Source organism: Gymnodraco acuticeps, unplaced genomic scaffold (genome assembly GCF_902827175.1).
Source record: "Gymnodraco acuticeps unplaced genomic scaffold, fGymAcu1.1, whole genome shotgun sequence".
NCBI lineage: Eukaryota > Metazoa > Chordata > Actinopteri > Perciformes > Bathydraconidae > Gymnodraco > Gymnodraco acuticeps.
Window position 1 is genome coordinate 4,621 of NW_022991473.1, and position 26,643 is coordinate 31,263.

The 26,643-nt window shown below is 44.6% G+C and overlaps 1 protein-coding gene across 3 annotated transcripts; it reads left to right on the forward strand.

Annotated features, from left to right (window-relative positions):
• On the forward strand, positions 1-26,643 carry LOC117533066 (protein furry homolog-like; the record flags this gene model as incomplete). Of its 3 annotated transcripts, none has more annotated exon segments than XM_034196684.1 (7): positions 1-369; positions 10,290-10,651; positions 20,043-20,244; positions 22,013-22,162; positions 24,552-24,650; positions 25,605-25,673; positions 26,626-26,643. In XM_034196684.1, coding segments are annotated over 7 exon segments (1,233 nt in total), but the record flags the coding sequence as incomplete, so codon positions are not given.

A 26,643-nucleotide genomic window follows, 5' to 3' on the forward strand; every position in this document is an offset into this window, starting at 1 on the left:
TCCTAGATTAAAATCATGTTTTAAAAAAGATAACAGATGACAGAATCCCAGCCCTCACTGTATTTTTATGGAGGATCATATTATGAAGTCTTTGCTGACCCCCCTGTGTTCCCCCCTCAGATGAACAGTGACTCCGCCACAGACGACACGGCCTCCACCCATGTGGACTCCATGCATCAGGACTCCATGCATCAAGACTCCATGCATCAGGACTCCATGCATCATCAGGACTCCATGCATCAGGACTCCATGCATCAGGACTCCATGCAGCGGGAATCCATGCATCAAGACTCCATGCAGCGGGACTCCCTGCAGCGGGACTCCATGTTGGAGCGGATGCATTCAGACTCCAGCAGCCAGCTGCCTGAGGTGCGATCACTGGGGGGCAAAAATGAGCTCTGGTGCTCGGGTGCTTTCTAGCTCTGTCTCTTCCTGTTTCTCTGCTTTGTGTTTACCTTCTAACGTCTGTCAGAGGCAGATGGTCCGGTGTGTGTGTGTGTGTGTGTGTGTGTGTGTGTGTGTGTGTGTGTGTGTGTGTGGGGTGGGGGGGTTCTGTAGTCCTGGTTCTGTAGTGCTGGTTCTGTAGTCCTGGTTCTGCTGTCCTGGTTCTGTGCGCTGCTTTAGTTCTTCCTCCTGTCGTAGCTTCGCTCTGCAGGCTCTTGCTTCTAATTAATGTGGTTACTGTGGTGGGGCTCGCTTGCTTGTGATTTGTGGAGATTAAATCAGAAGCTCACCTCAGGCCAGCTGTCACTGCTCAATAACACCTGACTCACCCTCAAAATACACACCTGGACGACCCAGTTACACCTGACTACTAAACCTCCTGTTACACCTGACGACTAAACCTCCTGTTAGACCTGACGACTAAACCTCCTGTTACACCTGACGACTAAACCTCCAGTAACACCTGACGACTAAACCTCCAGTAACACCTGACGACTAAACCTCCTGTTACACCTGACGACTAAACCTCCAGTTACACCTGACGACTAAACCTCCTGTTACACCTGACGACTAAACCTCCAGTAACACCTGACGACTAAACCTCCAGTAACACCTGACGACTAAACCTCCTGTTACACCTGACGACTAAACCTCCTGTTACACCTGACGACTAAACCTCCAGTAACACCTGACGACTAAACCTCCAGTAACACCTGACGACTAAACCTCCTGTTACACCTGACGACTCGACGACTAAACCTCCAGTAACACCTGCCGACTAAACCTCCAGTAACACCTGACGACTAAACCTCCAGTAACACCTGACGACTAAACCTCCAGTAACGCCTGAACCTCCATCTAACTTTTAATGGACTCCAGCTGCTAACCTCCATCAGAAGCATGTGTGAGTATATGTCTGTTACACGTGGTGTGGTCACTTTAAAACCTTCATATTAACAAGCTTCAATATTAACATCCTGTGTGGAGGACTAAAGCTGCCAATATGATTTAAAAAAAGACTCAATCAATAAATGATTTATATAGAAATAAATGTGGAATTGTCAAATAAATGTGCATGATCATTTTAAACTAAATAAATATGAATAGAAATAATTACTTACCAAATTTATTTGACAATAGAAACTTGTATTTATTCCTTTTTTATTGCATTTGTTCATTTAATAAGTCATGTTTTTACTCCTGTTTTTACTTTAATGGTAGCTTTAGTCCTCCGTAGTGAAACAGCTTTGCCATCCTCTGACGTGTATCGCTTGTACTAACAACGGTGAGTAGACTGCAGGATTTTAAAGGAAATGACCCAATCTTTTGTCTTTAATTTAATCTTACCTCATACATATTTATAGAGAGCGTCGATGCTTTATTACTCAGCACTGTGTGTGACTGTGTGTCATCTGAAGGACATCTCCCCCATCACTGCGGCTCTTAGTGTAATGAGCCCCAGATAAAACCATCAATACTGAGGGCGAGCTCTTCTAAAAGCTTTCTGTAATATCGCCCCATCATCCTGCTGGCCGTCTGCCATACCCCCCCCCCCCCCTCCTAATGCACAACACTTTATATAAAAACAACAATAGCTCTTAATTAGGGACCCTCTCTGGGTAAATGACATATGTAAACGGACCGTGTTTAGCACAGTCAGAAAACTCTTTAACTGGCTTCAGGAATCCAGAAAATAAGGCTATCATTTGTAAAATAAGTTCAAAAAGAAAGTCAATTTAAAGGAGACCTATCATGCAAAATGCACTTTTGTACGTCTTGTATACATGAACATGTGTCCCCGGTGCGTCAGGGAACTCACCAAGTGTCAGAGAACACAACTCTCTCTCTTTTCCTCCATACCCACATCTCTAAAAAGGGGCAACGGATCTGATACAGACTGATCCAGATTTAAATTATTTTCTACGTCACAGAAGGGGCTTATTGGGCAACTCTCCACCTATCAGAGGAATGAGAGGTTGGGCCACGGCCGGCCATTGCCGCTCAAAAGCGCTGGAGACGCTGTAGTACATATGCCAGGCCTGTAAGTGGCGCTGCAGTCTGCCACAAAAGCAGCGAAGAAGACTTCCCGTGCATGGTTGCCATGGTTGCCCTTCTGTTTATTCTCCGCTGTGGCTCTTTTTCTCCCTCCCCGAGGCAAGCGTTTGCTCCCGCTGCTGTAATTCAATGCAATCCCTCCCTCGCTGTAATTCTCTCTGGTTAGTCCACCAGCAGATGACAAACACCCACCTCTCCGCCTCTTCCAAGAAACGAGGGGGCCGTGCGGCAGAGTTTCAGTTTTGTTTCGCCGGTCAAGAGTTAAAGTTTAAATCTTCCGGACAAAATTAGAAAAGTGCCGTTCAAAGGTCTTCTTTGTTATTTATTGAGCTTTAAAACAAATGAATAATGACTCTATATAATCATATATAAGAATAAAACACGGAGGACGGAGATCTATTTTTCTCCCCCTCCTCTTCCCGCTGCAGCCCAGCAGCTGATCTCAGAGCACGCTCCCCTCTCCTGTAGGGGGGCGTGGTCAGCTGCAGGGGGGCGTGGTCAGCTGCAGCTCACAGAATCAGCCCCCTGCAAAAACAGGGCTGGAAAGAGCAAATAGAGCGAAATGAGGCATGGCTAAAATGCAGGATATGTTTGGTATTTTGAAAAAAAAACTATATTTATATACTTTATATAGGTATGGCCCTACAATATATTGTTCAAATATAGCATGATAGGTCACCTTTTTAAATAATGAAAAAGTGAAAAAATAGCAAACAATTCATATAAATGTTTTTATAAAGTATTAATAAATATTGCAGAAGCAGTATTGGAAGAAAACATGGGAATACAATAGTTTTGATAGTTTTTTATTATTTAAAAACCCTTTCTGTAATTCTTTTAAAATCTTTAAAAAATGTAGGATTTTGATTTAAATAGTTTTTTATAATTATTTAAAAATAAAATGTAGCCAAAATAATTAAATGTGTGCAAAAGTGTAAGTGTCAAATCTCTTATTAAATAGTCAGATAATTTTTTATTTATTATATTGTTTAATGACTCAAATAAAGGCACTGCACTGGTTGCACAATGTGAACAAATGTGGAGTTAGCTTTCCTAAAAGAGTCGAGTTATCTTTCCTAAAAGAGTCGAGTTATCTTTCCTAAAAGAGTCGAGTTATCTTTCCTAAAAGAGTCGAGTTAGCTTTCCTAAAAGGCTAAAATATACAAATAAGTTTTGAGTTTTGTTTTAAAGACTTCCTCGAGCAGGCTTCCCTGATGTCTCCAGGCATTTTGTTCCATATCTTTGGGGCTTAATTAATGACCAATTTTCTTTTTGCTGCTGTTTCTGGGAACCTCAAACCAGCAGCAGAGGGTCGCAGTGTTGTTGACGGCTGAGTTAGCAATGTAGCTTAGTCCTTGCCCATTAAGGGCCTTATATGTCAGGAGGAGGACCTTAAAATCTGTCGTAAGGTAAACAGTAATCAACTTTAATCTCAGAACAAACAGAAAAACACGTGGCCCTTATCGTCTTCCTCCCTGATTATTATTGCTGTTCGGTGCCTTTATTATTAGTGACGTCACTAACTCTGTATTAAGTTATAAATCCTCAGATAGCGGTCCGTCACTGATGTGATTTATCTGCTGACGTTTCCCCGTCCCGCTGATGATTTATAGCCTCTGAGGTCCGGTTTTAATGACTCGGAGATATCGGCCTCTGCTTATTGATCCCTTTCTTTTTCTGTGATCTCTCATGAGGCGTTAGCGAGCGCAGGGACGAGCAATCTAAGAGGCAATGCAGCTCGTAAAAAGTGCCGACTTCAAATCCCTCTCGGATCATTTAAACTCACGTGAGATCTTAAGTAAAATCTTAATTCAGCCGATAACAGAGGCTCAGCAGTGAAGCTGGGATATTAAGAGCTAACCGAGCCATGTCAGAAAAAATATCATTTTAAAGTACAATCATCCCCCATACTGATTAATAACCCGTCACTGTACTGTGTTGAAGAGAACCAATCAGCATCAGGCTGCATCTACACCAGAAATAAGGGCTATGGTTAAAACAAGCTGAAGAGATCTTGACGCTTTGTTTTACCACATAAAATACATCAGTAAATACCCCACTGGTGAATTCATTACATTACATTACATTGCATTTAGCTGACGCTTTTATCCAAAGCAACTTACAATAAGTGCGTTCGACCAAAAAAATACAAACTTGAAGAAAACAGAATCATAAAGTACATCAGGTTTCATAGAGCCAAACATTTCAAGTGCTACTCAACTGGCTTTAGGTAAGCCAGTCCTTTATTAGTATAAAAGTGCTTCGTTAATAGTTCTATCGCTCGAAGTGGAGTCGAAAGAGATGAGTTTTCAGTCTGCGCCGGAAGGTGTGTAAGCTATCTGCTGTCCTGATGTCAATGGGGAGCTCATTCCACCATTTTGGAGCCAGGACAGCAAACCCATGTGTTTTTGCTGATGGGAACTTGGGTCCCCCTCGCAGCGAGGGTGCAGCGAGCCGTTTGGTTGATGCAGAGCGGAGTGCACGTGCTGGGGTGTACGGTTTAACCATGTCCTGGATGTACGAAGGGCCAGATCCATTCGCAGCATGGTAAGCAAGTACCAGTGTCTTGAAGTGGATTCTAGCAGTTACCGGAAGCCAGTGAAGGGAGCGGAGGAGCGGAGTGGTGTGGGAACATTTAGGAAGGTTGAAGACCAGACGAGCCGCTGCATTCTGGGTGAGCTGCAGAGGTCGGATGGCACATGCAGGTAGACCAGCCAGGAGGGAGTTGCAGTAGTCTAGGCGTGAGATGACGAGAGCCTGGACCAGAACCTGCGTGGCTTTCTGGGTCAGCTGGGGACGTATCTTCCTGATGTTGTAAAGCGTGTATCTGCAGCAGCGGGTTGTAGCAGCGATGTTTGCAGTGAAGGACAGGTTGTTATCTAGGGTCACACCCAGATTCCTTGCAGTCTGAGTCGGGGAAACAACTGAGGTGCCGATGTTGATTGTTAGGTCAAGAGTGGGACAATCTTTTCCCGGAAGGAAGAGCAGCTCAGTCTTGTCAAGGTTGAGCTTGAGGTGATGATCAGACATCCACTGAGAGATGTCAGCTAGACAAGCAGAGATGCGTGCAACGACCTGGGTCTCTGAGCGGGGAAAGGACAGAATTAATTGGGTGTCGTCAGCGTAGCAGTGGTATGAAAAACCATGCGGGCTAATGACTGATCCGAGCGAGTTTGTGTACAAGGAGAAGAGGAGGGGACCAAGAACAGAGCCCTGAGGGACCCCTGTAGTTAATTGACAAGGGTCGGACTCGGACCCTCTCCAAGTCACCCTGTAGGTACGGTCTTTCAGGTATGAGGTGAGGAGGGAAAGTGCAGAGCCTGAAACTCCAAGTGCTTGGAGAGTGCGAAGGAGGATCTGATGATTCACCGTGTCGAATGCAGCAGACAGGTCCAAAAGGATGATGACAGAGGAGAGGGAGGCTGCTTTAGCAGTGTGCAGTTCCTCAGTGACAGCAAGGAGGGCAGTTTCTGTGGAGTGACCTGCCTTGAAACCAGACTGGTGCGGATCCAGAAGGTTGTGCTGATGGAGATAACAGGAGAGTTGTCTAAAGACAGCGCGTTCAAGTGATTTAGACAGGAACGGGAGGAGAGAGACAGGCCTGTAGTTTATAACATCAGACGGGTTGAGAGTGGGTTTCTTTAGGAGAGGGTTTACTCTTGCCTCCTTGAGACTGTTTGGAAAGTGACCAGAAGTTAGAGAAGTGTTGATGAAATGGGTGAGAAACGGTAGAATATCAGGAACGATAGTCTGAAGGAGGTTTGAAGGGATAGGGTCCAGAGGACAGGTGGTAGGGCGGGGCAGAGGTAATGAGGGTAAGAACCTCACTTGGAGAGAGAGGGGAAAAGGAGGTAAGTGTGTTGGTGGAAGGAAGGTCTGGTGACCCAGCGGTGAGTAAAGGTGAGTCAGAAAAAGAAGAGCGAATATCATCAACCTTTTTTTCAAAGTGGTTAACAAAGTCGCTTGACAGGAGTGAGGAGGGGGGAGGGGCTTTGGGGGGGTCCAGGAGGGAGGAGAAGATGGAAAATAGTTTTTTGGGATTTGAATAGGAAGATTGGATCTTATCTTGAAAGAAAGTGCTTTTTGCCTGAGAGATCGAAGCAGAGAAAGAGGAGAGGAGAGCTTGATAGGTTAGGAGGTCGTCACGGTGTTTGGATTTCCACCGTTTCCGCTCTGCTGCCCTAAGGACGGTTCTATTAGCACGCAGTGCGTCATTTAGCCAGGGAGCAGGAGGGGACTGACGAGCCTGCCGAGATGTGAGAGGACAGAGAGAGTCCAGAGTGGATGAGAGAGTAGAGAGGAGAGTTTCTGCAGCAGAGTTTGGAGGCAGGAGTTGGAACGAGTCAGAGGAAGGGAGGGCTGAGAGCACAGATGAGGCAAAGGTAGAGGGGGAGAGGGAGCGAAGGTTACGGCGGACAGGTGCAGGATGAGAAGAGATTAGTTCGTTATGTTTGGAAAGGGGTAGAGAGAATGAAATGAAGAAGTGATCGGATGTGTGGAGCGGGGTTACAGAGAGGTTAGAAGTAGTGCAGTTCCTTGAGAATATGAGATCAAGGACATTGCCAGCTTTATGAGTTGGTGGGGATGGAGACAGTGAGAAAGCAAAAGCGGTTAACAGAGATGTTAGTTCGTCTATCTTCCCTGTCTGGAGGTTGAAGTCTCCGAGAAGTACAGCGGGAGGACCAGTTTCAGGGATGTGTGAGAGGAGATGATCTAATTCCTCCAAGAAGTCCCCCAAGGCGCCTGGTGGACGGTAGAGAACAACAATGTCCTGTAACATAATCTTCCTGTGCCAGAATAATGCACTTGAACGCATCAAAGCTTTGTGATTGGCCGGCGTCACCCCATGTGTCGGGGCGTGGCTGAGGGTCTTCAGTACAGGTGGCAATATCGTCACCTGCCTGCGCTCATCTCTGAAACCAAACCATGTAAACAGGCTGGTGTTTCTTGCAAAAAATCTTTAAGAGATGACATGAGCAGCCCTACCAGCATTTGCCATGGTGGCCTAAACATTTTTATTTGGTCTTAAATTGTAGTTCAACATTTATTTCCTGTTACTTCTGGACCATGACGGTTGACCAGCCTTCAACGTTTAACTGAGTGGAATATGTTGAATATGTTTTACCAAAATGTTGGCTATATGTTAAGGAGTTTTCAGTAGGTTGTGACCGTGCACTGCATCATATTTGATTTCATTTATTTTGGTCTAATTTATTTTTATTTATCATATTAATAATATATGGTTTTGGAAGTGCGCTCCAACATATTTGTTGATCTTGTTTATTGGTAAAATATTATTTGTTTTAAAGTTCAATAAATGGTCAATGAATAATCGTCAAAATAATCGTGATTATGATTTTTGCCATAATCGCACAGCCCTAACGTGAAGTCATGTGACCGTGCTGTAGTTCCTTTATAGCCCAACATTAGCCTCCTTTAGCTTAGCGGTGGTGACGTGAAGTCATGTGACCGTGCTGTAGTTCCTTTACAGCCCAACATTAGCCACCTTTAGCTTAGCGGTGGTGAAGTCATGTGTCTGTGCTGTAGTTCCTTTATAGCCCAACATTAGCCTCCTTTAGCTTAGCGGTGGTGACGTGAAGTCATGTGACCGTGCTGTAGTTCCTTTATAGCCCAACATTAGCCACCTTTACCTTAGCGGTGGTGAAGTCATGTGTCTGTGCTGTAGTTCCTTTATAGCCCAACATTAGCCTCCTTTAGCTTAGCGGTGGTGACGTGAAGTCATGTGACCGTGCTGTAGTTTCTTTACAGCCCAACATTAGCCTCCTTTAGCTTAGCGGTGGTGACGTGAAGTCATGTGACCGTGCTGTAGTTCCTTTACAGCCCAACATTAGCCACCTTTAGCTTAGCGGTGGTGAAGTCATGTGTCTGTGCTGTAGTTCCTTTATAGCCCAACATTAGCCTCCTTTAGCTTAGCGGTGGTGACGTGAAGTCATGTGACCGTGCTGTAGTTCCTTTATAGCCCAACATTAGCCACCTTTACCTTAGCGGTGGTGAAGTCATGTGTCTGTGCTGTAGTTCCTTTATAGCCCAACATTAGCCTCCTTTAGCTTAGCGGTGGTGACGTGAAGTCATGTGACCGTGCTGTAGTTCCTTTACAGCCCAACATTAGCCACCTTTAGCTTAGCGGTGGTGACGTGAAGTCATGTGACCGTGCTGTAGTTCCTTTACAGCCCAACATTAGCCTCCTTTAGCTTAGCGGTGGTGACGTGAAGTCATGTGACCGTGCTGTAGTAACTTTATAGCCCAACATTAGCCTCCTTTAGCTTAGCGGTGGTGACGTGAAGTCATGTGACCGTGGTGTAGTAACTTTATAGCCCAACATTAGCCTCCTTTAGCTTAGCGCTGGTGACGTGAAGTCATGTGACCGTGCTGTAGTAACTTTATAGCCCAACATTAGCCTCCTTTAGCTTAGCGGTGGTGACGTGAAGTCATGTGACCGTGCTGTAGTTCCTTTACAGCCCAACATTAGCCACCTTTAGCTTAGCGGTGGTGAAGTCATGTGTCTGTGCTGTAGTTCCTTTATAGCCCAACATTAGCCTCCTTTAGCTTAGCGGTGGTGACGTGAAGTCATGTGACCGTGCTGTAGTTCCTTTATAGCCCAACATTAGCCACCTTTACCTTAGCGGTGGTGAAGTCATGTGTCTGTGCTGTAGTTCCTTTATAGCCCAACATTAGCCTCCTTTAGCTTAGCGGTGGTGACGTGAAGTCATGTGACCGTGCTGTAGTTTCTTTACAGCCCAACATTAGCCTCCTTTAGCTTAGCGGTGGTGACGTGAAGTCATGTGACCGTGCTGTAATTCCTTTACAGCCCAACATTAGCCACCTTTAGCTTAGCGGTGGTGACGTGAAGTCATGTGACCGTGCTGTAGTTCCTTTACAGCCCAACATTAGCCTCCTTTAGCTTAGCGGTGGTGACGTGAAATCATGTGACCGTGCTGTAGTAACTTTATAGCCCAACATTAGCCTCCTTTAGCTTAGCGGTGGTGACGTGAAGTCATGTGACCGTGCTGTAGTTCCTTTATAGCCCAACATTAGCCACCTTTACCTTAGCGGTGGTGAAGTCATGTGTCTGTGCTGTAGTTCCTTTATAGCCCAACATTAGCCTCCTTTAGCTTAGCGGTGGTGACGTGAAGTCATGTGACCGTGCTGTAGTTTCTTTACAGCCCAACATTAGCCTCCTTTAGCTTAGCGGTGGTGACGTGAAGTCATGTGACCGTGCTGTAATTCCTTTACAGCCCAACATTAGCCACCTTTAGCTTAGCGGTGGTGACGTGAAGTCATGTGACCGTGCTGTAGTTCCTTTACAGCCCAACATTAGCCTCCTTTAGCTTAGCGGTGGTGACGTGAAATCATGTGACCGTGCTGTAGTAACTTTATAGCCCAACATTAGCCTCCTTTAGCTTAGCGGTGGTGACGTGAAGTCATGTGACCGTGGTGTAGTAACTTTATAGCCCAACATTAGCCTCCTTTAGCTTAGCGCTGGTGACGTGAAGTCATGTGACCGTGCTGTAGTAACTTTATAGCCCAACATTAGCCTCCTTTAGCTTAGCGGCGGTGACGTGAAGTCATGTGACCGTGCTGTAGTTCCTTTACAGCCCAACATTAGCCACCTTTAGCTTAGCGGTGGTGACGTGAAGTCATGTGACCGTGCTGTAGTTCCTTTACAGCCCAACATTACGTTAGTTTTTACTTCAAATATCCTAAAGTGTTGTTAATATGTGGAGATTCTCCGTCTGAACTAAAGGTTATGTCTCGCTCTCTGGTTGCAGGATGGAGTCAGCATGACGTTAGGAGAGGATCTCAGCAGCAGTGTGAGCACAGACACGGGGTTCTGCTCCGTCCCCCCACTGCCCTCTGACGCCTCTGAGCTGTGTGACCTCCAGGACCCTCAGGAGGACCCTAACCCTGACCCCCCTCCCCCGCCAGCCACAGACACACCCCCAGGGTCGCTGTATGAGGAGGACCCCCCCATAGTGCTGCAGGTCCTCCCGGAGACTCAGCCAGACCCAGATCCTGATCCAGACCCGGACCCCGACAGCACCTTTGGGTGGGAAGAGGACGTGACGCTGGCTCTGAAGGAGCTGGACGATCGCTGTGAGGAGGAGGGGGGCGACCTCTCAGACATGTCCAGGTATGAACAGCACTTTAAAGAGTCCTCTCCTGCTGATGTTCAGGTGTATATCAGTATGTAGTTTCTCTACTTTAAAGAGTCCTCTCCTGCTGATGTTCAGGTGTATATCAGTATGTAGTAGTGGCTCTACTTTAAAGAGTCCTCTCCTGCTGATGTTCAGGTGTATATCAGTATGTAGTGTCTCTACTTTAAAGAGTCCTCTCCTGCTGATGTTCAGGTGTATATCAGTATGTAGTGTCTCTACTTTAAAGAGTCCTCTCCTGCTGATGTTCAGGTGTATATCAGTATGTAGTGTCTCTACTTTAAAGAGTCCTCTCCTGCTGATGTTCAGGTGTATATCAGTATGTAGTGTCTCTACTTTAAAGAGTCTTCTCCTGCTGATGTTCAGGTGTATATCAGTATGTAGTGTCTCTACTTTAAAGAGTCTTCTCCTGCTGATGTTCAGGTGTATATCAGTATGTAGTGTCTCTACTTTAAAGAGTCATCTCCTGCTGATGTTCAGGTGTATATCAGTATGTAGTGTCTCTACTTTAAAGAGTCTTCTCCTGCTGATGTTCAGGTGTATATCAGTATGTAGTGTCTCTACTTTAAAGAGTCCTCTCCTGTTGATGTTCAGGTGTATATCAGTATGTAGTGTCTCTACTTTAAAGAGTTCTCTCCTGCTGATGTTCAGATGTATATCAGTATGTAGTGTCTCTACTTTAAAGAGTCCTCTCCTGCTGATGTTCAGGTGTATATCAGTATGTAGTGTCTCTACTTTAAAGAGTCCTCTCCTGCTGATGTTCAGGTGTATATCAGTATGTAGTGTCTCTACTTTAAGAGTCCTCTCCTGCTGATGTTCAGGTGTATATCAGTATGTAGTGTCTCTACTTTAAAGAGTCCTCTCCTGCTGATGTTCAGGTGTATATCAGTATGTAGTGTCTCTACTTTAAAGAGTCCTCTCCTGTTGATGATCAGGTGTATATCAGTATGTAGTGTCTCCACTTTAAAGAGTCCTCTCCTGTTGATGTTCAGGTGTATATCAGTATGTAGTGTCTCTACTTTAAAGAGTCCTCTCCTGCTGATGTTCAGGTGTATATCAGTATGTAGTGTCTCTACTTTAAAGAGTCCTCTCCTGCTGATGTTCAGGTGTATATCAGTATGTAGTGTCTCTACTTTAAAGAGTCCTCTCCTGTTGATGTTCAGGTGTATATCAGTATGTAGTGTCTCTACTTTAAAGAGTTCTCTCCTGCTGATGTTCAGATGTATATCAGTATGTAGTGTCTCTACTTTAAAGAGTCCTCTCCTGCTGATGTTCAGGTGTATATCAGTATGTAGTGTCTCTACTTTAAAGAGTCCTCTCCTGCTGATGTTCAGGTGTATATCAGTATGTAGTGTCTCTACTTTAAAGAGTCCTCTCCTGCTGATGTTCAGGTGTATATCAGTGTGTAGTGTCTCTACTTTAAAGAGTCCTCTCCTGTTGATGTTCAGGTGTATATCAGTATGTAGTGTCTCTACTTTAAAGAGTCCTCTCCTGCTGATGTTCAGGTGTATATCAGTATGTAGTGTCTCTACTTTAAAGAGTCCTCTCCTGCTGATGTTCAGGTGTATATCAGTATGTAGTGTCTCTACTTTAAAGAGTCCTCTCCTGCTGATGTCCAGGTCTATATCAGTATGCAGTGTCTCTACTTTAAAGAGTCCTCTCCTGCTGATGTTCAGGTGTATATCAGTATGTAGTGTCTCTACTTTAAAGAGTCCTCTCCTGCTGATGTTCAGATGTATATCAGTATGTAGTGTCTCTACTTTAAAGAGTCCTCTCCTGCTGATATTCAGGTGTATATCAGTGTGTAGTGTCTCTACTTTAAAGAGTCCTCTCCTGTTGATGTTCAGGTGTATATCAGTATGTAGTGTCTCTACTTTAAAGAGTCCTCTCCTGCTGATGTTCAGGTGTATATCAGTATGTAGTGTCTCTACTTTAAAGAGTCCTCTCCTGCTGATGTTCAGGTGTATATCAGTATGTAGTGTCTCTACTTTAAAGAGTTCTCTCCTGCTGATGTTCAGATGTATATCAGTATGTAGTGTCTCTACTTTAAAGAGTCCTCTCCTGCTGATGTTCAGGTGTATATCAGTATGTAGTGTCTCTACTTTAAAGAGTCCTCTCCTGTTGATGTTCAGGTGTATATCAGTATGTAGTGTCTCTACTTTAAAGAGTCCTCTCCTGCTGATGTTCAGGTGTATATCAGTATGTAGTGTCTCTACTTTAAAGAGTCCTCTCCTGCTGATGTTTAGGTGTATATCAGTATGTAGTGTCTCTACTTTAAAGAGTTCTCTCCTGCTGATGTTCAGATGCATATCAGTATGTAGTGTCTCTACTTTAAAGAGTCCTCTCCTGCTGATGTTCAGGTGTATATCAGTATGTAGTGTCTCTACTTTAAAGAGTCCTCTCCTGCTGATGTTCAGATGTATATCAGTATGTAGTGTCTCTACTTTAAAGAGTCCTCTCCTGCTGATGTTCAGGTGTATATCAGTATGTAGTGTCTCTACTTTAAAGAGTCCTCTCCTGCTGATGTTCAGGTGTATATCAGTATGTAGTGTCTCTACTTTAAAGAGTCCTCTCCTGCTGATGTTCAGGTGTATATCAGTATGTAGTGTCTCTACTTTAAAGAGTCCTCTCCTGCTGATGTTCAGGTGTATATCAGTATGTAGTGTCTCTACTTTAAAGAGTCCTCTCCTGCTGATGTTCAGGTGTATATCAGTATGTAGTGTCTCTACTTTAAAGAGTCCTCTCCTGCTGGTGTTCAGGTGTATATCAGTATGTAGTGTCTCTACTTTAAAGAGTCCTCCTCTGCTGATGTTCAGGTGTATATCAGTATGTAGTGTCTCTACTTTAAAGAGTCCTCTCCTGCTGATGTTCAGGTGTATATCAGTATGTAGTGTCTCTACTTTAAAGAGTCCTCCTCTGCTGATGTTCAGGTGTATATCAGCATGTAGTGTCTCTACTTTAAAGAGTCCTCTCCTGCTGATGTTCAGGTGTATATCAGTATGTAGTGTCTCTACTTTAAAGAGTCCTCTCCTGCTGATGTTCAGGTGTATATCAGTATGTAGTGTCTCTACTTTAAAGAGTCCTCTCCTGCTGATGTTCAGGTGTATATCAGTATGTAGTGTCTCTACTTTAAAGAGTCCTCTCCTGCTGGTGTTCAGGTGTATATCAGTATGTAGTGTCTCTACTTTAAAGAGTCCTCCTCTGCTGATGTTCAGGTGTATATCAGCATGTAGTGTCTCTACTTTAAAGAGTCCTCTCCTGCTGATGTTCAGGTGTATATCAGTATGTAGTGTCTCTACTTTAAAGAGTCCTCTCCTGCTGATGTTCAGGTGTATATCAGTATGTAGTGTCTCTACTTTAAAGAGTCCTCTCCTGCTGATGTTCAGGTGTATATCAGTATGTAGTGTCTCTACTTTAAAGAGTCCTCTCCTGCTGATGTTTAGGTGTATATCAGTATGTAGTGTCTCTACTTTAAAGAGTTCTCTCCTGCTGATGTTCAGATGCATATCAGTATGTAGTGTCTCTACTTTAAAGAGTCCTCTCCTGCTGATGTTCAGGTGTATATCAGTATGTAGTGTCTCTACTTTAAAGAGTCCTCTCCTGCTGATGTTCAGATGTATATCAGTATGTAGTGTCTCTACTTTAAAGAGTCCTCTCCTGCTGATGTTCAGGTGTATATCAGTATGTAGTGTCTCTACTTTAAAGAGTCCTCTCCTGCTGATGTTCAGGTGTATATCAGTATGTAGTGTCTCTACTTTAAAGAGTCCTCTCCTGCTGATGTTCAGGTGTATATCAGTATGTAGTGTCTCTACTTTAAAGAGTCCTCTCCTGCTGATGTTCAGGTGTATATCAGTATGTAGTGTCTCTACTTTAAAGAGTCCTCTCCTGCTGATGTTCAGGTGTATATCAGTATGTAGTGTCTCTACTTTAAAGAGTCCTCTCCTGCTGGTGTTCAGGTGTATATCAGTATGTAGTGTCTCTACTTTAAAGAGTCCTCCTCTGCTGATGTTCAGGTGTATATCAGCATGTAGTGTCTCTACTTTAAAGAGTCCTCTCCTGCTGATGTTCAGGTGTATATCAGTATGTAGTGTCTCTACTTTAAAGAGTCCTCCTCTGCTGATGTTCAGGTGTATATCAGCATGTAGTGTCTCTACTTTAAAGAGTCCTCTCCTGCTGATGTTCAGGTGTATATCAGTATGTAGTGTCTCTACTTTAAAGAGTCCTCTCCTGCTGATGTTCAGGTGTATATCAGTATGTAGTGTCTCTACTTTAAAGAGTCCTCTCCTGCTGATGTTCAGGTGTATATCAGTATGTAGTGTCTCTACTTTAAAGAGTCCTCTCCTGCTGGTGTTCAGGTGTATATCAGTATGTAGTGTCTCTACTTTAAAGAGTCCTCCTCTGCTGATGTTCAGGTGTATATCAGCATGTAGTGTCTCTACTTTAAAGAGTCCTCTCCTGCTGATGTTCAGGTGTATATCAGTATGTAGTGTCTCTACTTTAAAGAGTCCTCCTCTGCTGATGTTCAGGTATATATCAGCATTTAGTGTCTCTACTTTAAAGAGTCCTCTCCTGCTGATGTTCAGGTGTATATCAGTATGTAGTGTCTCTACTTTAAAGAGTCCTCTCCTGCTGATGTTCAGGTGTATATCAGTATGTAGTGTCTCTACTTTAAAGAGTCCTCTCCTGCTGGTGTTCAGGTGTATATCAGTATGTAGTGTCTCTACTTTAAAGAGTCCTCCTCTGCTGATGTTCAGGTGTATATCAGCATGTAGTGTCTCTACTTTAAAGAGTCCTCTCCTGCTGATGTTCAGGTGTATATCAGTATGTAGTGTCTCTACTTTAAAGAGTCCTCTCCTGCTGGTGTTCAGGTGTATATCAGTATGTAGTGTCTCTACTTTAAAGAGTCCTCCTCTGCTGATGTTCAGGTGTATATCAGCATGTAGTGTCTCTACTTTAAAGAGTCCTCTCCTGCTGATGCTCAGGTGTATATCAGTATGTAGTGTCTCTACTTTAAAGAGTCCTCTCCTGCTGATGTTCAGGTGTATATCAGTATGTAGTGTCTCTACTTTAAAGAGTCCTCCTCTGCTGATGTTCAGGTGTATATCAGCATGTAGTGTCTCTACTTTAAAGAGTCCTCTCCTGCTGATGTTCAGGTGTATATCAGTATGTAGTGTCTCTACTTTAAAGAGTCCTCTCCTGCTGATGTTCAGGTGTATATCAGTATGTAGTGTCTCTACTTTAAAGAGTCCTCTCCTGCTGATGTTCAGGTGTATATCAGTATGTAGTGTCTCTACTTTAAAGAGTCCTCTCCTGCTGGTGTTCAGGTGTATATCAGTATGTAGTGTCTCTACTTTAAAGAGTCCTCCTCTGCTGATGTTCAGGTGTATATCAGCATGTAGTGTCTCTACTTTAAAGAGTCCTCTCCTGCTGATGTTCAGGTGTATATCAGTATGTAGTGTCTCTACTTTAAAGAGTCCTCCTCTGCTGATGTTCAGGTGTATATCAGCATTTAGTGTCTCTACTTTAAAGAGTCCTCTCCTGCTGATGTTCAGGTGTATATCAGTATGTAGTGTCTCTACTTTAAAGAGTCCTCTCCTGCTGATGTTCAGGTGTATATCAGTATGTAGTGTCTCTACTTTAAAGAGTCCTCTCCTGCTGATGTTCAGGTGTATATCAGTATGTAGTGTCTCTACTTTAAAGAGTCCTCTCCTGCTGGTGTTCAGGTGTATATCAGTATGTAGTGTCTCTACTTTAAAGAGTCCTCCTCTGCTGATGTTCAGGTGTATATCAGCATGTAGTGTCTCTACTTTAAAGAGTCCTCTCCTGCTGATGTTCAGGTGTATATCAGTATGTAGTGTCTCTACTTTAAAGAGTCCTCCTCTGCTGATGTTCAGGTGTATATCAGCATTTAGTGTCTCTACTTTAAAGAGTCCTCTCCTGCTGATGTTCAGGTGTATATCAGTATGTAGTGTCTCTACTTTAAAGAGTCCTCTCCTGCTGATGTTCAGGTGTATATCAGTATGTAGTGTCTCTACTTTAAAGAGTCCTCTCCTGCTGATGTTCAGGTGTATATCAGTATGTAGTGTCTCTACTTTAAAGAGTCCTCTCCTGCTGATGTTCAGGTGTATATCAGTATGTAGTGTCTCTACTTTAAAGAGTCCTCTCCTACTGATGTTCAGGTGTATATCAGTATGTAGTGTCTCTACTTTAAAGAGTCCTCTCCTACTGATGTTCAGGTGTATATCAGTATGTAGTGTCTCTACTTTAAAGAGTCCTCTCCTGCGGATGTTCAGGTGTATATCAGTATGTAGTGTTTCTACTTTAAAGAGTCCTCTCCTGCTGATGTTCAGGTGTATATCAGTATGTAGTGTCTCTACTTTAAAGAGTCCTCTCCTGCTGATGTTCAGGTGTATATCAGTATGTAGTGTCTCTACTTTAAAGAGTCCTCTCCTGCTGATGTTCAGGTGTATATCAGTATGTAGTGTCTCTACTTTAAAGAGTCCTCTCCTGCTGATGTTCAGGTGTATATCAGTATGTAGTGTCTCTACTTTAAAGAGTCCTCTCCTGCTGATGTTCAGGTGTATATCAGTATGTAGTGTCTCTACTTTAAAGAGTCCTCTCCTGCTGATGTTCAGGTGTATATCAGTATGTAGTGTCTACTTTAAAGAGTCCTCTCCTGCTGATGTTCAGATGTATATCAGTATGTAGTGTCTACTTTAAAGAGTCCTCTCCTGCTGATGTTCAGATGTATATCAGTATGTAGTGTCTCTACTTTAAAGAGTCCTCTCCTGCTGATGTTCAGGTGTATATCAGTATGTAGTGTCTCTACTTTAAAGAGTGCTCTCCTGCTGATGTTCAGGTGTATATCAGTATGTAGTGTCTCTACTTTAAAGAGTCCTCTCCTGCTGATGTTCAGGTGTATATCAGTATGTAGTGTCTCTACTTTAAAGAGTGCTCTCCTGCTGATGTTCAGGTGTATATCAGTATGTAGCGTCTCTACTTTAAAGAGTCCTCTCCTGCTGATGTTCAGGTGTATATCAGTATGTAGTGTCTCTACTTTAAAGAGTCCTCTCCTGCTGATGTTCAGGTGTATATCAGTATGTAGTGTCTCTACTTTAAAGAGTCCTCTCCTGCTGATGCTCAGGTGTATATCAGTATGTAGTGTCTCTACTTTAAAGAGTCCTCTCCTGCTGATGTTCAGGTGTATATCAGTATGTAGTGTCTCTACTTTAAAGAGTCCTCTCCTGCTGATGTTCAGGTGTATATCAGTATGTAGTGTCTCTACTTTAAAGAGTCCTCTCCTGCTGATGTTCAGGTGTATCTCAGTATGTAGTGTCTCTACTTTAAAGAGTCCTCTCCTGCTGATGTTCAGGTGTATCTCAGTATGTAGTGTCTCTACTTTAAAGAGTCCTCTCCTGCTGATGTTCAGGTGTATCTCAGTATGTAGTGTCTCTACTTTAAAGAGTCCTCTCCTGCTGATGTTCAGGTGTATATCAGTATGTAGTGTCTCTACTTTAAAGAGTCCTCTCCTGCTGATGTTCAGGTGTATATCAGTATGTAGTGTATCTACTTTAAAGAGTCCTCTCCTGCTGATGTTCAGGTGTATATCAGTATGTAGTGTCTCTACTTTAAAGAGTCCTCTCCTGCTGATGTTCAGGTGTGTATCAGTATGTAGTGTCTCTACTTTAAAGAGTCCTCTCCTGCTGATGTTCAGGTGTATCTCAGTATGTAGTGTCTCTACTTTAAAGAGTGCTCTCCTGCTGATGTTCAGGTGTATATCAGTATGTAGTGTCTCTACTTTAAAGAGTCCTCTCCTGCTGATGTTCAGGTGTATATCAGTATGTAGTGTCTCTACTTTAAAGAGTCCTCTCCTGCTGATGTTCAGGTGTATCTCAGTATGTAGTGTCTCTACTTTAAAGAGTGCTCTCCTGCTGATGTTCAGGTGTATATCAGTATGTAGTGTCTCTACTTTAAAGAGTCCTCTCCTGCTGATGTTCAGGTGTATATCAGTATGTAGTGTCTCTATCTAGATGAGATGGTCCAGATGCAGAATCAGATCATTTTATATTATAAACTATAGATATTAATCATGTTCACATTCTCATTTAAAAATCAGCTCACATTTGTTCATTTTTTTTAATTAGAATTGGCTTTTTACATCGTTAACTTTTTCCTAATTTCTCTGGTGTTATCCAGGCCATAGAAGACGACATTTAGCATCAAATACAACATATAAATCTGTACGTTAAAACACATTTGACAGTTTATAAAGTTTTGTAAATCTGTCCAAAATACACTTGATCGTCAGTGAAAAGCAGATTCTATATTATTTCTCTGTCCAAATTACAAACACACTTCTAATCAGTGCTTTGGAGCTGGCTCTGGTGTGTGTGTGTGTGTGTGTGTGTGTGTGTGTGTGTGTGTGTGTGTGTGTGTGTGTGTGTGTGTGTGTGTGTGTGTGTGTGTGTGTGTGTGTGTGTGTGTGTGTGTGTGTGTGTGTGTGTGTGTGTGTGTGTGTGTGTGTGTGTGTGTGTGTGTGTGTGTGTGTGTGTGTGTGTGTGTGTGTGTGTGTGTGTGTGTGTGTGTGTGTGTGTGTGTGTGTGTGTGTGTGTGTGTGTGTGTGTGTGTGTGTGTGTGTGTGTGTGTGTGTGTGTGTGTGTGTGTGTGTGTGTGTGTGTGTGTGTGGAGAGATTGTCCTGCAGCGGGACTTTAACTCGTTTCTCCGTTTGAGAGGATTTGGTGAGCGAGAGTCATAAAAACTGACGTTGTTCCCGAGAGCAGGAGTGTGTGTCTGCAGTGCTGCGTGCTAGCAGCTGCAGACGAGGGCAGAGTATGTGTGTGTGTGTGTGGGGGGAGAGTGTTATTCGGGATGAGGACAGAGGCTGTGCACAGCACCGGCTTCAGATACTTTTACTCTGTGTGCTTCTTCAGGCTGTTCGGCCCCACCGGCCTGTGAGTATCAGAGTGTGTATGCGTACGCATGTGTGTGTGTGATGCTAATGCTATTAGCTACTAGCTACTGTTGTTATTGTGCCAGAGCTCTGCAGCAGATTGGAGCTGCAGGGAGGAAAGTGTGTGTGTGTGTGTGTGTGTGTGACAATGACAGATACAGGAAAACATTCCTGCCGACTGCAATAACTCTGTATAACAACTCTCTCCTCCATCAGCTTCTCTGATAACTGGATTTAAACTCACATTTTATATTCAATTTAATATTTCATAATCCATTCCTTGCACAATTAATGTATATAATATCCTGCTTTATATTTAGTTACTGTAAATCTGTAAATGTTTAACTTTATCCTTATCTTACTGTGTGTGTGTGTGTGTGTGTGTGTCTGTCTGTGTGTGTGTGTGTGTGTGTTGCAGTCAGGATGAAGGTGACGCAGACTGCTTCCCCCAGACCTCCCCCCCCCCTTCGCCCTTTCTCTCTGCCATCCTCGCCGCCTTCCAGCCGGTCGCCTACGAGAGCGAGGAGGAGGCGTGGCGTTGCCATGTCAACCAGATGCTGTCGGACACGGACGGCTCCTCTGCCGTTTACACCTTCCACGTGTTCTCCAGACTCTTCCAGGTACACACACCTGAGTCCCCACGATAATATCATGTGGGGTTTTCTCCGAGAGAAGCAAGGTGTGCTGCTGATGCAGTTATCATATGCACCAAGTCAAAGTGGAGTTATCGTTATTTCTAGCTAGAAAATACCGCACAGTACGTTTTTTAAATTGGTTAGTTTGTTAGAGGCAGATATCCTCATGGAAAACATTTACATAAGTTATAGACAGAATTATTATATTTTAACTAATTTATCTTAGCTTTAGTGTGTTTACATTCTTGCAATTAGTTGATATCCAAATATAAAAACTCCATAACGATAAACACACTTTGCTTTCATGCATCATTTGACTCAATAGCCGCTTTCACACCAAGTACTTTGCCGTACTTAGTTCCCAGCACTTAGTTCCCAGCACTTAGTGCCCAGCACTTAGTGCCCAGCACTTAGTGCCCAGCACTTAGTTCCCAGCACCTAGTTCCCAGCACCTAGTTCCCAGCACTTAGTTCCCAGCACCTAGTTCCCAGCACCTAGTTCCCAGCACTTAGTGCCCAGCACTTAGTGCCCAGCACTTAGTGCCCAGCACTTAGTTCCCAGCACCTAGTTCCCAGCACCTAGTTCCCAGCACTTAGTTCCCAGCACCTAGTTCCCAGCACCTAGTTCCCAGCACTTAGTTCCCAGCACCTAGTTCCCAGCACTTAGTTCCCAGCACCTAGTTCCCAGCACTTAGTTCCCAGCACTTAGTTCCCAGCACCTAGTTCCCAGCACCTAGTTCCCAGCACTTAGTGCCCAGCACTTAGTGCCCAGCACCTAGTTCCCAGCACCTAGTTCCCAGCACCTAGTTCCCAGCACTTAGTTCCCAGCACTTAGTTCCCAGCACCTAGTTCCCAGCACCTAGTTCCCAGCACTTAGTTCCCAGCACTTAGTTCCCAGCACTTAGTTCCCAGCACTTAGTTCCCAGCACTTAGTGCCCAGCACTTAGTGCCCAGCACTTAGTTCCCAGCACCTAGTTCCCAGCACCTAGTTCCCAGCACTTAGTTCCCAGCACCTAGTTTCCAGCACTTAGTTCCCAGCACTTAGTACCCCCATGGAACTAAGTACAAACCGCGTTCATACCGTAATAATTTCCCTGAGGGAGGATTAGGCAAATGAAGCCGCTGACGTCACTTCTTCTTCTTCTGCTTTGGGTTTACTGGCAGGCCGCAAACCACTTCACGGCGTATACTGCCACCCGGAGTCCCCGGAGTTGGGGAAGGCTTCAGTAGAAGCTGCTGGGACTCCCAGCAGCTTCTACTGAAGCCTTCCGATTAAATCGCCAGAACGCCGACACCTCCTCATCTCCACCGCTCCCATGTTTTCTTTTGTGTTGCCATAAGTTATTCTCTCTCCGTTGGTGCATGGGGCTAATGCTAATAATGCTAATATAATGGCGCCTTCACAAAACTTTTCAGAGTTTTACGGGGCCTGGTTTGCAATTCGCCAAGCCAATCAGAAATGGGTACTTTTTTCTCCCCAGGATAGTCCCACCTCTCTAAAAGTTCTCTGAACTAAGTTCTCTTTTTGGTGTGAACGCAAAATTCCAGGCACTATCGGAACTAAACGGGAAAAGTACGGGGGAAAAGTACTCCGGTGTGAAAGCGCCTTATGTCAGTGCACAGCAGACTAAAGGACATCCTGAAATGTTCCCTATGAACTGAATCCAGTATCACTTTTAAATCAAGAGATACAAACAGATTCACAGCCCTAATAGTGAGCATCATAATTATTATTTTTACCCCCCTCCTCACAGAACATGCAGAAGAAGTTCAGCTCCATCACCCACTCCTCCGTGAGGTTCCTGGGGGAGGACCTTCAGCGGATGGGGAACCAGTTCCTGAGTTCTCTGGAGGTGATGACGTCTCGCTCGCAGTGTCCCACAGTGCTGCTGGACGCAGAGACGGTGAGCTGCATGATGGGAAATGTGCTGCAGAAACATGTACATTATCATTTTAAATCACTGCATGCTGTGCACATACAGAGCTGCAGAATGTGGTGTTTCTGTGTCGGTCCCTGAAGGCAGCATCTCCCTGGTCCAATGGGATTCCTCCATGTCATTTTGGATTATGTCAGAAAATAATCTCAAACGTTGATGATACTTACACGTTTAGTTCAGCAGGATGATCTCTACATGTTAACACCACTTTATGATTTCTGAAGTAAAAAGCTAACAAACTACAGCACGGTCACATGACTTCACGTCACCACCGCTAAGCTAAAGGTGGCTAATGTTGGGCTATAAAGGAACTACAGCACGGTCACATGACTTCACGTCACCACCGCTAAGCTAAAGGTGGCTAATGTTGGGCTATTAAGGAACTACAGCACGGTCACATGACTTCACGTCACCACCGCTAAGCTAAAGGAGGCTAATGTTGGGCTATTAAGGAACTACAGCACGGTCACATGACTTCACGTCACCACCGCTAAGCTAAAGGTGGCTAATGTTGGGCTATAGAGGAACTACAGCACGGTCACATGACTCCACGTCACCACCGCTAAGCTAAAGGTGGCTAATGTTGGGCTATAGAGGAACTACAGCACGGTCACATGACTTCACGTCACCACCACTAATCTAAAGGTGGCTAATGTTGGGCTATAGAGGAACTACAGCACGGTCACATGACTTCACGTCACCACCGCTAAGCTAAAGGTGGCTAATGTTGGGCTATAGAGGAACTACAGCACGGTCACATGACTTCACGTCACCACCGCTAAGCTAAAGGCGGCTAATGTTGGGCTATAAAGGAACTACAGCACGGTCACATGACTTCACGTCACCACCGCTAAGCTAAAGGCGGCTAATGTTGGGCTATAAAGGAACTACAGCACGGTCACATGACTTCACGTCACCACCGCTAAGCTAAAGGTGGCTAATGTTGGGCTATTAAGGAACTACAGCACGGTCACATGACTTCACGTCACCACCGCTAAGCTAAAGGAGGCTAATGTTGGGCTATTAAGGAACTACAGCACGGTCACATGACTTCACGTCACCACCGCTAAGCTAAAGGTGGCTAATGTTGGGCTATAGAGGAACGACAGCACGGTCACATGACTCCACGTCACCACCGCTAAGCTAAAGGTGGCTAATGTTGGGCTATAGAGGAACTACAGCACGGTCACATGACTTCACGTCACCACCGCTAAGCTAAAGGTGGCTAATGTTGGGCTATAGAGGAACTACAGCACGGTCACATGACTTCACGTCACCACCGCTAAGCTAAAGGCGGCTAATGTTGGGTTATAGAGGAACTACAGCACGGTCACATGACTTCACGTCACCACCGCTAAGCTAAAGGCGGCTAATGTTGGGCTATAAAGGAACTACAGCACGGTCACATGACTTCACGTCACCACCGCTAAGCTAAAGGTGGCTAATGTTGGGCTATAAAGGAACTACAGCACGGTCACATGACTTCACGTCACCACCGCTAAGCTAAAGGAGGCTAATGTTGGGCTATTAAGGAACTACAGCACGGTCACATGACTTCACGTCACCACCGCTAAGCTAAAGGTGGCTAATGTTGGGCTATAGAGGAACTACAGCACGGTCACATGACTCCACGTCACCACCGCTAAGCTAAAGGTGGCTAATGTTGGGCTATAGAGGAACTACAGCACGGTCACATGACTTCACGTCACCACCGCTAAGCTAAAGGTGGCTAATGTTGGGCTATAGAGGAACTACAGCACGGTCACATGACTTCACGTCACCACCGCTAAGCTAAAGGTGGCTAATGTTGGGCTATAGAGGAACTACAGCACGGTCACATGACTTCACGTCACCACCGCTAAGCTAAAGGCAGCTAATGTTGGGCTATAAAGGAACTACAGCACGGTCACATGACTTCACGTCACCACCGCTAAGCTAAAGGAGGCTAATGTTGGGCTATAAAGGAACTACAGCACGGTCACATGACTTCACGTCACCACCGCTAAGCTAAAGGCGGCTAATGTTGGGCGTGATGACATTTAGTCGTCTCATTAGACACTTGTTAGCAACAGTTTTTTTAAATACACCAGAGGGGTATTTACTGACATATTTTATGTTGTAGAGCAAAACATTAAAGTCTCTTCAGCTCGTGATAACCACAGACCTTATTTCAGGATAACAACCAAAAACACATTCAGCAAACCATTGACCTCCAGACCAGGGGGACAGGAAGTGCTAAAATGCTGACTCATGTTTGGTTTTGAGGACTCATTCCTGCAGCTCTGTATTGCTGAGTGTGTGTCCTGGAGCTCTGTGGTGTGTGTTGTGTTAATGTGTGTGTTGTCCTGTCCTGTAGCTGGTCTCTTGTGGCCTGTTGGAGACTCTGAAGTTTAGTGTGCTGGAGTTACAGGAACACCTGGACACCTACAACGCCAAGAGGGAGGCGGCCGAGCAGGTGAGACCCCGCCCATCATCATCACTTCCTGTTCACTTTACTTACTTTAACAAACATCAAGTCACAATACATGAGAATCAAACATTTAACACAACATCACAATCACTGAGAGAAAACGTGCCTACAACTTCAATTAAAACATAATAAATCAAATGTATTAAACTTTTTACATTTCCCAGAAACTTCCCTTTCTTTTTGAGTTTACAACAATTAATTTTAGACTCCCAGGATCTGGACTTTAAACATTTCGATTCCCACAATCAGGATCATGTTGGCATTGCATCTAAATAAAGTGCAGACGATGCAGAGAGAGAAGAGAGCCAGATCTGCAGAACCTGTGTGTGTGTGTGTGTGTGTGTGTGTGTGTGTGTGTGTGTGTGTGTGTGTGTGTGTGTGTGTGTGTGTGTGTGTGTGTGTGTGTGTGTGTGTGTGTGTGTGTGTGTGTGTGTGTGTGTGTGTGTGTGTGTGTGTGTGTGTGTGTGTGTGTGTGTGGTGTGTGTGTGTGTGTGTGTGTGTGTGTGTGTGTGTGTGTGTGTGTGTGTGTGTGTGTGTGTGTGTGTGTGTGTGTGTGTGTGTGTGTGTGTGTGTGTGTGTGTGTGTGTGTGTGTGTGTGTGTGTGTGTGTGTGTGTGTGTGTGTGTGTGTGTGTGTGTGTTCTGAGGAGCTGCTGTTTCTGTCTGCATCACATCTGCTGCAGGATAAAAATAACCCTCCTCCACTAAATCAGTTCGGCAGTGGGGGGAGGTGTGTGTGGGTGTGTGTGTGTGTGTGGGGCAGCTAATTGAATTATACTGGATGTTCCCTGGAGGCCTGGAGACCAACCCATCGCTGCACAGGCCTCCTTTAATTCTCTAAGTACAGCCCTGTTATTAGATCTGCCCCCACCAACCTTTATCACACACAGATGCAGACGTCCCCCTCCATCTTTAATGTGTTATTCCTCTTCCTCCTGCAGTGGCTGGAGAACTGCAAGAAAACCTTTGGAGACAAAGAGAGCAACCGGAGAGCCGACACTCACACACAGGTAGGAGCAGTGAGGTTCGAAGCAGCCACTCAAACATGTGAGGTTTCCAATAAGGTACCAAGTGTTTCACTTTGTTCCAGAAGTAAACAAAAGGAGGTGTTTCAGGCAGGGGAGGGAGTGTGTGGGAGAGAACACAGGGATTTGAGCGTTATCAGACCATTGACATGCACTGAAACCTATAGGGAAAAAGCAGAATAGAACCTCTTTAAGCCATAACACATTGTGAAAAACCACCACGCTAACTCTCCTGCTAACGTCTCCTACCTGAACCCAGGTGGCGTGCACTTGTTGAACGAGCTGCAGATGAAACGGCATGTAGTGCTCCTGCATGTCCTGTTAGATGCTGCTGTGTACTAACAACACACTGTCTGCACACAAAGCTGCAGGAGTCTCTGCCATGAGATGTTTATTTCTAGTCTTTTAATTTCTCTATTGCACAATGCCCTGTCTCTTTATGCTGCTGCAACGCAAACATTCCCCAAATTGGTAAACGTATGAGTTTCATTCAGTGAGAAGCCCTTTAACACTTAGCTAACACACTGCGTATTCACTAGGGAAGGAAGCTAACTCTTGTGCTAACTCAGAATAGCTGGAAGTCTTTGCTGCTGTGGGTTCAGTGCTGACGTGTAAGCTCCGCCCACAGACCATAACCTCTTCTCTGTTTCTGACTCTCGCCAGCTCGACTCTGATGAGCGTCAGCACGCTGGTTCAACAGTTTAGATTAGCACACCTGAGTGCTTTGCATTGACTTTGTATGAAATCCCGTAAAACTCCTCGTGTGGTCCGAACACCCTTTCAAAATAAAGGCTTGTGTTCCTCTGATGTGTTTGTGAGGAAGAGGAGGAGGAAGGAGCTGCTTCCTGTCTCTGCCATGTGTCGCTCACTAATTCTGGATCTCTCTCTCCTTCTGTTTCTGTTGTTGTTGTTGTGACCTGCTCACCTTCTTGCTTAGCAAATGGAGAATCTAGCA